The sequence below is a fragment of the Oryctolagus cuniculus genome, chromosome 4, assembly GCF_964237555.1.
Source record: "Oryctolagus cuniculus chromosome 4, mOryCun1.1, whole genome shotgun sequence".
Taxonomy (NCBI): domain Eukaryota; kingdom Metazoa; phylum Chordata; class Mammalia; order Lagomorpha; family Leporidae; genus Oryctolagus; species Oryctolagus cuniculus.
This window is the reverse complement of record NC_091435.1, coordinates 81,538,501-81,551,877: the sequence shown is the minus strand read 5'-3', so window position 1 is coordinate 81,551,877 and position 13,377 is coordinate 81,538,501. Positions and strand designations below refer to the sequence as shown.

The 13,377-nt window shown below is 42.9% G+C and overlaps 1 protein-coding gene across 16 annotated transcripts in view; it reads left to right on the top strand.

Moving 5' to 3' along the window:
• The window catches only part of ZNF148 (zinc finger protein 148), a 169,336-nt gene that overhangs the window by 115,087 nt on the left and 40,872 nt on the right, over positions 1 to 13,377 (top strand). For all 16 annotated transcript variants that reach the window (XM_051859204.2, XM_051859200.2, XM_070072236.1 and 13 more), the window contains 2 exons: positions 4,389 to 4,512; positions 5,770 to 5,853. In XM_051859204.2, the coding sequence (XP_051715164.1) occupies positions 4,389 to 4,512; positions 5,770 to 5,853 (208 nt within the window). The remainder of the gene's footprint in view (positions 1 to 4,388; positions 4,513 to 5,769; positions 5,854 to 13,377) is intronic.

Here is a 13,377-nt window from a genome sequence, read left to right as displayed (position 1 = left end):
AGACTTGGAGACTAAGAAGCAGGTTAACTGAGGGATTCTATTTGGTTTGAAATGTTTCTGTTTTAACATTTATTAAACAGGTAAGAAAAAAAATCAAGTGTGTTGCATAATAAATTATTCCAAATTTCTCCACTTGGTAAAGTGTGATTGCTAGGTCTTTACAGTATACCATATTTCCCCTGAAGTTGCAATGACAGGATCTGAAAGTGTTATCTCAGGCTTGTCAGGGTTTTGTTTTTTTTTTTTTTTGACAGGCAGAGTGGACAGTGAGAGAGAGAGACAGAGAGAAAGGTCTTCCTTTGCCGTTGGTTCACCCTCCAATGGCCGCCGCGGCCGGCGCGCTGCGACCGGCGCACCGCGCTGATCCGCTGGCAGGAGCCAGGAGCCAGGTGCTTTTCCTGGTCTCCCATGGGGTGCAGGGCCCAAGCACTTGGGCCATCCTCCACTGCACTCCCTGGCCACAGCAGAGGGCTGGCCTGGAAGAGGGGCAACCGGGACAGAATCCGGCGCCCCGACCGGGACTAGAACCCAGTGTGCCGGCGCCGCTAGGCGGAGGATTAGCCTAGTGAGCCGCGGCGCCGGCCCTTGTCAGGGTTTAAAGTTTAACACTTCAAATTCTTCAATTGTACTGGTGTCCGTTTGTTGGGAAAGAAGCAAAGCAAAATTATTTTATGATGCCATTATCAGGTAAGACTGCTGAGCTCTAAGACAAACACTGAACTGAAAGAAAATGTTTTTACTAAACGATCTAGAAAAGGTGTGAACAAGAAAAGAATCCAAGGCTATACCAAGGAAGAAAACTTTGCCTGCATCACTGCGCTATTTTTGTTACATTGAGGAACTTTGTTCTTTGCATACCCTCCTCCCCATGGCCTTTACTCAGTGGTCTGAAGACTGAAACAGTTGAGAAGTATCGCTCTTGGCAATCACTTTGAGAAATAATAAAATAGTGAGCATTGAGTGCTGTTTAGTATGGACAGTTAGCAGCCCTTACTCCCGTGTAAGGTTTCCACTTTGCTCCAGACACCACTGTAGACACTGGGCTATGGTGGTTAATAAAACAGATAAAAGTGAATGGATGTACTGAAAACAAATAGCAGATTTAAAGGGCTAATTGTTACTTGTCTGGGGCAAGATGAATTTTACACTGTGTCCTTCAAACAAACCTGATTGTTACTCTGGCCTAAAAATAAGAAGAGAAAATATAAAATGTTCTAAAATGTTCAAGAATTTGGTGTTTCTGTCATTGAACTTGTAAATACGCTAGATTTTTTCATTCTGTTTTTCCACAAGATACTGGTAGGTGTTTCATTCATAACATCCACCTTGATTTAAGGCTTGACTGCAAAATGAGAGTCAGTGTTAAACAATGACCTAGAACTCCTTAGCTGTTCATGAAAGGGCTTTGTATAGTCAAGGAGTACATCCGTTTCACATTGAGGAGCTTGGGCCAGATTTGTTCCGAAGAGAGCCTTTCCTTGCAGTTGCTATGCCACAGAAAGCATTTGAACTGCCATGTGTTTTCGCATTTGGATCTTATTTGTTATCAACATATGTGGGGAGAAATACTTGCTGCTGTCTTGTTCTTAGTTCTGTTTTATATAGAATACTTAACATCTTAGTATTTGTGGTTTTTTTTTGTTGTTGTTGTTGTTGTTGACAGGCAGAGTGGACAGTGAGAGAGAGAGAAAGGTCTTCCTTTTGCCGTTGGTTCACCCTCCAATGGCCGCCGCGGCCGGCGCGCTGCGGCCAGCCCACCGCACTGATCTGATGGCAGGAGCCAGGTACTTCTCCTGGTCTCCCATGGGGTGCAGGGCCCAAGCACTTGGGCCATCCTCCACTGCACTCCCTGGCCACAGCAGAGAGCTGGTCTGGAAGAGGGGCAGCCAGGACAGAATCCGGTGCCCCGACCGGGACTAGAACCCGGTGTGCCGGTGCTGCAAGGCGGAGGATTAGCCTAGTGAGCCACGGCCTTATTTGTTTTATGTTAGAAATATTTTTGAACCGGCCGGCGCCGCGGCTCACTAGGCTAATCCTCCGCCTAGCGGCGCCGGCACACCGGGTTCTAGTCCCGGTCGGGGCGCCAGATTCTGTCGCGGTTGCCCCTCTTCCAGGCCAGCTCTCTGCTGTGGCCCGGGAGTGCAGTGGAGGATGGCCCAGGTGCTTGGGCCCTGCACCCCATGGGAGACCAGGAAAAGCACCTGGCTCCTGGCTCCTGCCATCGGATCAGCGCGGTGCGCCGGTCGCATCGCGCTGGCCGCGGCGGCCATTGGAGGGTGAACCAACGGCAAAGGAAGACCTTTCTCTCTGTCTCTCTCTCTCTCACTGTCCACTCTGCCTGTCAAAAAAATAAATAAATAAATAAATAAAAAAAGAAATATTTTTGAACCATACTTTAGAAGACCCCCCCCCTTTTTTTGGTACAGTCTTAACTTGCATTATTATTATGTGACTTGGAAGGGCTGGAAAAATTTTAGACTGGCCAGAGATGAAACTTTCCATTTTCACTGACTGTTCAGGAAGCTGTGACACCCACTTCCATTTTTCTGCCAAATGTTTCGCTTCTGTGACTTTGGTGCATAGACTTTGAAGCATTGTTGACCACATTGGCAGTTTGCCCAGAAACCAAATGCCCTGTGTAATTTGCGTAATAATTACCACTGATTTGCATATAGTATAGGCTGTACTGTCTTCCTGAATTTAAACTAAAACATGGTTGTAAAAATTAAAGGCTTTTTTTCTTTACATACTCCGCATTCTCAGTTTGAAAGGGAATCGACACAGCTGTGTGTTTGAGGCCCTAATCAGCTTCCATGGTGCGTTGTATTTCTTGCTGTGTCTTCTAGATTTCTCTGCCATGTGTTGGAGACTGTGTCTTAGCTCTCATTCTGTATGCCCCGCCTTCGCCGTCGTCTGACTTTCGCAGGCCATGCTTCTTCTGAGCTTGTCTCCTAGTTCTCTCTGCTTCTTTTTTTCCCTATCCTTGCTAATGAAGTAAAGTTTTTATTATTTTCGTTCTGCCATGTGCTTGGTGATTTAACAGTGAATTGTAGCATGATGAACAGGTTGTTAATAGATTGGAAAACATGAAGCCCATGCTGTCCAGACCAGGCTCATGAGTTTCCATCTCAAGTCAGGATGATAAGATTGAATTCCTTGTCTCCTGTTTTCCTTCCGTATGCCTACCTCTAATTTATTTATTTGGCAAATATTTTTAGGAATATGCTTAACCTGGAATAGCCTTAGTAATCTGAAACATACTCTAAATTCTACCCTAGGATGACTTGAAGATTTAGTTCTTTCCTTTACAAAAAAGAAAAAAAAAATAGGTCAGCACCTAAATGACTCAAAAACGTATTTGAAGTGTACAATGTAAAGTCTCCCTCCTACCTCCTGTCTTGCCTGCCTACTTCCCCAGCCATCATAGCAAAGGTTATGTCCATTTTATGTATATCTTTCTCAAGCAGTTTTTAATAAATACATAAATGTACATTCCTATTTGTATTCTTTTGTATAAAAGAGTTAACAAAATGATAAGTTAGATTCTAAACATTGCTTTTCTTTCTTTCTTTTTTAATTTATTTATTTGGAAGAGTTAAATAGAGAGAGAAGGAGAGGCAGAGAGAGAGAGGTCTTCCATCTGCTGGTTCATTCCCCAATTGGCCGCAATGGCCAGAGCTGCACCGATCTGAAGCCAGGAGCTTCCTCCGGGTCTCCACGCAGGTGCAGGGGCCTAAGTACCTGGGCCATTGTCCACTGCTCTCCCAGGCCATAGTGGAGAGCTGGATCGGAAGTGGAGCAGCCGGTACCCGAACCAGCACCCATATGGGATGCCAGTGCTTCAGGCCAGGGCATTAACCCACTACGCCACAGCTCCGGCCCCTTCTTTTTTTCTTTTTAAACAAATTCTGGTACGTTTGCCACATGAGTATATAGAGCTCTTTTCTCATTTTGTTTTAAAATTACAAAACATGAAATTGTGTTAGTTATCTATGATTTTATTTAACCAGTCCCATACTGATTAATAATTAGGCTGTGTCTAAAACAAAAAACTTTACCCCACATATATGAGCATTGAAATTGAAAAAATGTGCTCACCCTAGCAGAGAACAATTAGGGACTCCATTAAGCACCAACATGACAGGGGAGGGTGCAGAGTGGTATGGTCTTAACCAGCTTCCAAGGTTTTATTAGTGATTTTATTCATAATGAGTCACATTGTACTTTCCTTTAGTTAATGATAACATTATTCTGATAGCTTTCTCAAGATTATTTAAGGAAAAATATTTCATAATCTGATGATCATTGTTTGTATTTTTTAAATTAGTATTTGATTACATTTTTAAAACTTCTTTCTTTTGTTTTTGCCTTTTGTTTTTTTAAACTAGATCCTTACAATAAATGAGGATGGATCACTTGGTTTGAAAACCCCTAAATCTCACGTTTGTGAGCACTGCAATGCTGCCTTTAGAACGAACTATCACTTACAGAGACATGTCTTCATTCATACAGGTATTTCTTGAATTAAAATGGGCTTATGGCCATTAAAATTATTATCTTTGTTATTTTCATCTTCATGTAAGTGTCATTCATTCCGAAGACCATAGCTAACCTGGCATTCCAAATCGGATTTCATAAGCCAGAATGTCAGAAGGAAACCATGAAAAACTTTAAATGAGAAAAAATTAGCATAGATGTATGAAATTAAGTAAATAGTTTTTAATTGGGCACTTGTTTGGCTTACAGTATTCCTTTACGTTAGAGGAATGAGCCTGTCAGCACTCACGTTTCTCTGCAAGATGTCCAGGCAGAGTTTGAAAGATGGATTTGGAAATCAAATATAAAAAATGATAGCTAAGGTCATGAAGTAGAGAGAATAGAACTAAAGACTGATCACAGACCTGTGGGAAACTAACTGACATGTAAGATGAGTCAGGAGGGGAAGACAGAGTGAATAGGGAGATTTGATGGACTGCTGCAGGGCCCCAGACGCCAAAGCAGATAATTCCAAGCAGGGCATGGTGAGCAATACCACAACCCCCAGGCAGGATGGAGAGTGCTGGAGAATCTTTGGAATAAATAGCAAGATCACATAGAAGTTTTCAGGAGCTAGAGTATACTGGTTAGAACACAAGTGGGTGGCAAAAAAAAATGTGAGACTTAAGGTAGACTGCATTTTACACAGGTGCTGTGGTGGAAGGGAAGCAGAGCAAGCACCGAGTCTGGAGTGTTTCAGGATTGATGCAGGGCTTCCAAGCACAGAGCTGAACAAAGAGTGCTTTCCTTAAAAGGAAGAGCTACAGCAGAAAGCGAAGGCTGAAGAGATGGGATAGTTCTTTAAAAAAGTAAATTAGGAAGTCTTGAAGGTTGTGATGAAAATAGCTGAAGGGTCATATGACAGGGATGGTGAGCCATGGAGAACAGAATGGGTGAATCTTGTCCCAAATTGGAAAGAAGAGAGGTTTAAGAGTCCTCAAAGTTTTTCATTTCTATTTTGAATTGTTTTGTTTATCTTTTTGTTCTCCTTGAAGGCTGAAATCAGGCTCAGTCTCAATTTTATGTGATGGTGAGAATGTTAATTTTTAAATCCTGGGGGAAAACTTGAGAGGAAATAAAGTTGTTAAGCTAATCAACAATATCAAAAATTTGTGAAGATATTTGGAAATTTTCCAAAATTGAATTTCTAAGATTTGTCTTTCCTCAGAAATAGTAAAGTAAGAACTGTTGTTTTATCCGATAACTAATTTACGGATGTGAAATTATTTTAAGGCGAAAAACCATTTCAATGTAGTCAATGTGACATGCGTTTCATACAGAAGTACCTGCTGCAGAGACATGAGAAGATTCATACTGGTGAGTGCTGTTGCCCTTACTAGGGTCATTAAAATGACTATTTCAAGTGTAGGGAAGCATTTTTAATCACAACAACTTGTTGCCAGCTTCATTGGTTTTGTTCCTTAAAACTGTAATCACAGCTTATCTAGTTTCTTCCATCAATAAATAAATTACTGTTAACGCTTAAGACTTGGCTTTTGTATCCAAGCTCAATGAATTACTTTGAAATAGTTTTGTAATAACCTCAGATATACATGTAAGGTGACAAAAGGAAGGAAGCTTTTCTGAAATAGCTGTTTTCCTTAGGGGTTTATCACGTTTAGAGTAGCTGAAGTTATCATTCACATTAGTTACACTGAGCCCTGGGTAGCAGGTACCCTCCCCCCCCCCCTTTTTTTTTTAAATCTTGTGTCATTAAGAGAGATGTAATCTTAAAAAGTTGGAAGCTGTCAGTTTCTCAGTCAAGCGGTTAATGATTTAGAAACAAATATTTCAGAAGGTCACCATCAAGGAACACTCATTTTAGAGCAGATATTTATTTGCATATGTATTTCTTTTTTGACTAATGTCAAACCAAGTTTTTGATTTAGTATACTGTCAACTTTTTGACCTTTGATGTCTGTAAGTATGGTGACAAGTCAGTGTTTTCTTTAGAATTGATTCCAGTGTTTTGCTTTGGTGTAATGGAATAAAAGCAGAGTTGGTGAATTTGGGTAACTTTGATTTTTACATTTAGATAGAGTAGGGAATGATGGTGAAAATATGTGGATATTAAGAGGTATTCCAGTTCTTCATATCTATCTGTGTTAAGTACTGAAGCAAGTACCTGCCCAGTTGTTACTGGCAACTGTTGTCAGTGGCTACCTGCAGTACTGTGAAAGGGGATCCTCCGCCACTTGTCATTTAGAAACAACTTCTTTTGCCTGATAACTTTCCTTGAACTTTCCCCCTAAAAAGAAGCATGAATGTAGCAGATTTCCTTAGATGAAACCCCAACTATATGGCACATCTTCATGGCTTTGATGTTCTACCTTTTAAAGATCATTGTACACATTACTCATCTCAGTTTCTTAAGTAAGCATTGACTCCTCGTTTTCAGATGGAAGGGAGTATACCAGGCACTGGGAGAAAGGACAATTTATGGACTCTGGCTTACAGATAAATTTAGATTTCTGTGCAAAAGTAGAATCAACTCAGGTGCAAGTGAAAGTGGTTAACTATTTTGTGATTTTTAATAACTGTTAGATTTTGATGACTTTTTCCTCATTTAACAGAGCTTTACTGAGCACCCAGTGTTTTGCAACAGCAGGAATATAAAGCATTTCTTTGCAGTTTGCATTATAATGGGAGAGCCAGACATAAACAAGCACAGTGTAATGAACTGTAGAGTTTTCTATACAAAATGCTCAAAATACTGTTGTGCCCAAGGACAAGACACATATGCTATTTGTGGGAAGTTCCTTAGGGAGAGCATCACAGAAAAGGGGCATGAAGCCAAATACGCGTGTCTGTGCATGTCGGGGTGTGGAGGAGTGGGTGTGTATCTGAAAAAAGATTCCTGAAACAGTACTTACCCTTATTGTGGTTGGAAACTTTTATTCTGAGGCTGGGCACAATTCTGTAATCCCAATAACACCCGGGAAATTTTGGAGTTAAGCAGGGTACGATGGGTAGTTAATATTTACTGACAGCTCACTATGTACAGATACTGTGCTGAGTGTCTTGTTAAATGTCTCTTACAGTCCTTGTGTTAATGTTGAAAGGGAGGAGCTGTTACTGTCCCATTTTATAGATGAGGAAATAGTTAGAAATGCACAGAAATGAAGAAACATCCCCAAGTTTATATACTCTCATAAATGGTGGAGCCAGGATTCCAGCTGAAGTCTTTGTGGTTCCAGAGCACACATGGGAAATCCCTAATTGTGCTGAATCGAACTAGAAGCAGAAAAATATCTTTTGCCCTGTTTGAGTGTTTCTTGTCTGCCTCTAGGCTTATTATGGCTTAATCTCCCAATGTGTTATGTGACATCGAAAGTGGTGGCAGCAAAGGTTGGAGCCTGCATGTTACAAAGAACCATTGAGAAGAATGTAAGGACTGAAGAGGAGTCAGGGGAAAGCAGTCACTGTAATTCCCTAACAAAGAAAAGTTCCTTTCAAAGAAAGACTCAGTTCTGCCCCACTGTCCCCCAACCCTCCCATGGAACCAACATAAGTAAAGACTATAAAATATGTCTGTCTTGTAATCAAATTACCTGGAGGTTAAACCTATTTGGGAACACACACACACACACATACATGAATATGAATATATGTGTATATATTCCCAAATAGATTTATATATGTATAAAATACATACATGTGTGTGTGCATGTGTGTGCACATCTAGAGAGAGAGAGAGAGAGAGAACCATAGATTTGTTCTGTATCATTCTTTTTTTTTTTTTTAAGGATTTATGTTATTTATTTGAAAGAGTTACAGAGAGAGGTAGAGCCAGATAGAGAGAGAGAGGTCTTCTGTCCGCTGGTTCACTTCCCAAATGGCTGCAGTGTCCAAAGCCAGGAGCCAGGAGCTTCTTCCGGGTCTCCCATGTGGGTGCAGGGGCCCAAGGACTTGAGCTATCTTGTACTGCTTTCCCAGGCCATAGCAGTTAGCTGGATTGGAAGTAGAGCAGCTGGGACCCAAACCGGCACCCATATGGGATGCCTGTGCTACAGGCCAGGGCTTTAACCTGCTGTACCACAGCACTAGCTCCCTGTATCATTCTTAAATGTTCTTTTTTTTTTTTTTTAAGATTTCTTTATTTTTATTTGAAAGTCAGAGTTACACAGAGAGAGGAGAGTCGGGGTGGAAGGGTCTTCCATCCGCTGGTTCACTCCCAATTGGCAGCAACAACCTGAGCTGCGCCAATCCGAAGCCAGGAGCCAGGAGCCTCCTCTGAGTCTCCCACGTAGGTGCATGGGCCCAAAGACTTGAGCCATCCTCTACTCCTTTCCCAGGCCATAGCAGAGAGCTGGATCAGAACTGGAGCAGCCGGGACTTGAACTGGCACCCACATGGGATGCCGGCGCTTCAGGCTAGGGCTTTAACCACTGCGCCACAGCGCCGGCCCCTCTTATAATGTTTTGAATAATTTTTATTTTTGAGGGACAATAGTGTTTAAAAGCTTGCCTGTGTCATAGCTTTCTCTCTCTCTAGGTACTTCATTATTTATTTAATTTCTTAAAGATTTATTTATTTAAAAGGCAAAGTTAACAGAGAGAGGTTAAAGGAGAGAAATAGAGGGAGAGGGAGATGGAAGGAGGGAGGGAGGGAAGAAAGGAGAGAGAGAGAGAGAGATCTCTTCCATCTCCTTGTTCACTTCCCAATGGCCGTGACAGCTAGGGCTGAGCCAGGCCAAAGCCAGGAGCTTCATCTGGGTCTTCCATGTGAGTGCAGGGGTCCAAGCAGTTGGACAGTCTTCCACTGCTTTCTTGGGCCATTATCAGGGAGTTGGATTGGCAGAGGAGCAGCCAGGACACAAACTGGTGCTCATATGGTATGCTGATGTTGCAGGTGGCAGCTTAACACTTCACTACAATGCTGGCCCCTGGTACTTAGTTTAGAATAATACTTTTAAATAGCTATGGCAGTTAAAAAGCATTCCCTGTGTTTCTCCATTTTTAAATTGTCAAGCAAGTAATGATTCATCTATCAACTGATCCACAAAGATTGTATGGTGAGAAAAACCATCACTATTTCTTCTTCTTCTTTTTTTTTTTTTTTTAAACTTATTTGAGAGGCAGAGTTATAGCGAGAAGGAGGACAGAGAGAAGAGTCTTCATCCACTGGTTCACTCCCCAAATGGCCACAGTGTTCAAAGCCAGGAGCCAAGAGCTTCTTCCGGGTCTTCCACATGGGTGCACAGGCCCAAGGACTTGGGCTATCTTACACTGCTTTCTCAGGCCACAAGCAGAGAGCTAGATTGGAAGAGGAGCAGCCTGGACAGAAACCAGCACCCATCTGGAATGCTGGCACTGCAGGCAGAGGCTTAGCCCACTACGCCACAGCACTGCCCTGAACCATCACTTCTTAAAGGCACTGTTTTCTTTATGCCTTCCTCATCCCCTTTGGTCTCCTGTTTCCTCAGCCCCCAGGCCTGTTCTCTTCTCTGTTTGCAGTGTGATCAAGAATCGCCTCCTGTGTGCTGCAAGGCTGTCTACTGGGATAGGGTGGGCGGGAGCAGGAATAGCTGCTTTGGTCTAGTGCCTCCAAGACAAGGTGCAGGCTGCCGGCACCATGAAGAGCACGCCTTTGACCACCCACAGTGAACTCTTAGAACAGCTGGAATGCAGGAGCCCTTCCAGACCATGTGAACCTGGATATGGTTGGATAGATTTACAGATGCCACTGGGAAGTTGCGTACCTCACAGACCAGGGGCTGCTTGCCTTTCTGAGATTTCTTTCTGGTGCAGCAAGAACCAAAACTGCATGCAAGAACTTTCTGTAATTGATCCTGTAGAGAAAGCAATGGAATTTAAATCTACTAAAATTTCATTTACACTTAAGGTTTCAGTAGATGAGAGTCTTCAAACCATGTTCTCAGGGCCCAGAAAAAACTGTGACTCAGTAAGCCATAGTCTCTGTGAAAGGAGGTAGCCTCAGCAGGTTGACTTGATGATGATGCAGGATGATCCTCAGACGCCAGTAAAGGCTGAGATGCAGTAGAACAGGTAACACATGGACAGATGCTGAGATGGAGGAATCAATCACTTGGCCAAGTGGGCACTGGCCGTATGTTTATTTGTTACTTTAAGAAATGGTATTTCAGTTAGAATTTTTTTAAATAGGCTAGAGTAAGGTTATTTGACTTGTGATCAAAACAAAAGGATGTTGGGGTCTTAAAGTAGTCATCTGAAATTACTCGTGTCTTTAATGGCTGTCTGAATTTGACAGCACCAGTATTTATGTGAAAATATAGCAATTTTTAAAATATACTTGGTGGGGGGGCGGCACTGTCGCGCAGTGGGTTAAAGCCCTGACCTGAAGCACCAGCATCCCATATGGGCGCCAGTTCTAGCCCCAGCTGCTCCTCTTCTGATCCAGCTCTTTGCTGTGGCCTGGGATAGCAGTGGAAGATGGCCCAAGTCCTTGGACCCTTGGACCCACATGGGAGACTCGGAAGAAGCTCCTGGCTCCTGGCTTCGGATCGGCGCAGCTCTGGCCGTTGTGGCCATCTAGGGAGTGAACCAGCGGTTGGAAGATCTCTCTTTCTATCTCTACCTCTCTCTGTAACTCTTTCAAGTAAATAAAATAAATCTTTAAAAAATTTTTTTTAAATATACTTGGAAATCTAGTATTGACACTAATTCTCCTGAAGGTATCATTTAAATCTTTTTCACACTTTTGGAACTCTACCTGGCCTTGGATCAACCTGAGAATGAAACCAAGCTCCTCTTAATATATGCTTTAAAAGGAGAAATTGTGGAGCAGTTGTTCAGCCTAGTGGTTGAGGTGTCTGTGTCCCACATCCATGACTCTGGATGCCTGTTAATGCAGACCCTAAGAGGCAGCAGTGATGGCTTCAGTGATATGGTTTCTGCCACCCTGTGGGAGACATGGGAGACATGGACTGTGTTCCTGGCTCCTGACTTGAGCCTGTGGAGGGAGTTGGGAAATGTGGAGGTCAACCCTGATTATTTCAGGCATTTGGGAATTCCAACGTATGGGAACTCACTGTTTCTGTCTGCTTCTCTTTTCTCTCTCTGTCACATACACACACACTCTTGTGCTGCCTGTAGTTTCACAGGACATTAATTTGTATAAAAGATTTTGCTTTGCTAAAAATACAGTGTTTTAATTTGGCTTAAATGATACATTTGGTGTGAAAATTAGTATTAAAATAATATGTGACTAACAAAGATATCATTTTATTATATTAAGGAGTGCTATATTTCTTTGATAAGATTTGATCACTTAGACTCTGTGACCTTCTTTGGAATTGCACTTAATGATTTAGTATTCTGTTCCACAAGCTGGTTATGTTAACCGAAAAAACAAAGTCATTACCTGCTTGGCTGCTCTGACTAACAGTAAAGACATTTTTTTCTGGCTTTTAAAAACCGAGAATATAGCTTGCTTTCACCTTCAAACACAAAAATGTTTAACTTGCTCTGGACAGGCTATCACTTAATTCTTTGTCTGAAATTTGGGCTTGACTAGGAAATACCATTGTAGGGATGAGTGATTTTTCACCCATAGGCTGCTCTCAAAAATCCTGGTTAAAGCTTAGTGTTTTCAGACTAAGGTACTGAAAACTGTCAAAATGCAAATATCCTCAGGACTGTAGTTGTTAGTAATTATAGAGATTTATATATCTTTGTGACCATTGCAGAATCTTTGCTTATGGTATATTTGGGGATATGGGAGAGAAGGTGAGGACTTGAGGCTGTGCTTAAAGACAGTAATTCTTGGCTGGTGCCACAGCTCACTAGGCTAATCCTCCACCTGCAGCGCCGGCGCCCCGGGTTCTAGTTCTGGTTGGGGCACCGGATTCTGTCCCAGTTGCTCCTCTTCCATTCCAGCTCTCTGCTGTGACCCGGGAAGACCCAAGTGCTTGGGCCCTGCACCCGCATGGGAGACCAGGAGGAAGCACCTGGCTCCTGGTTTCGGACCGGCACAACGCGCCAGCGGTAACACGCCAGCCATAGCGGCCACTTGGGGGATGAACCATTGGAAAAAAAAGGAAGACCTTTCTCTCTCACTGTCTAACTGCCTGTCAAAAAAAAAAAAAAAAAAAAAAAAAGACAGTAATTCTTTGTGATCATTTTGTTTAAGGCCAGAATTACTGCTTAGGTAGATACCAAGGTTAAGTATTTGTTGTCACTGGCAGGTATATTTTGTGATCAGGTGCTTTTGTCTCAGGTCTCAGGTGTCTTTTCCTTTGCCTTTTTTTTTTTTTTTTTTTTTTTGGATAGGCAGAGTGGACAGTGAGAGAGGGAGGCAGAGAGAAAGGTCTTCCTTTGCCATTGGTTCACCCTCCAATGGCCGCCACAGCTGGCGCACCGCGCCTATCCAAAGGCCAGAGCCAGGTACTTCTCCTGGTCTCCCATGGGGTGCAGGGCCCAAGCACCTGGGCCATCCTCCACTGCACTCCCGGGCCACAGCAGAGAGCTGGCCTGGAAGAGGGGCAACCGGGACAGAATCCCGTGCCCCGACCGGGACTAGAACCCGGTGTGCCGGCACCGCAAGGCAGAGGATTAGCCTACTGAGCCGCGGCGCCAGCCCCTTTGCATTTTCTAAATGCAGATAATAGAATAAATAGAACAGCATATATCCTTGTGCATTGTTTTCTTCTTGCCTGTGAATATTTTACTGTAAGAAAGTGCCAGTCTTAGCACTGTGTGTCAGAGGAGGGGTCACTGAGGAGTAAAGAACTTAGGTACAGTTGAGAATTTTTACTTTTTTTTTTTTTTTTTTTTTTTTGACAGGCAGAGTGGACAGTGAGAGAGAGACAGAGAAAGGTCTTCCTTTGCCGTTGGTTCACCCTCCAATGGCCGCCGCGGC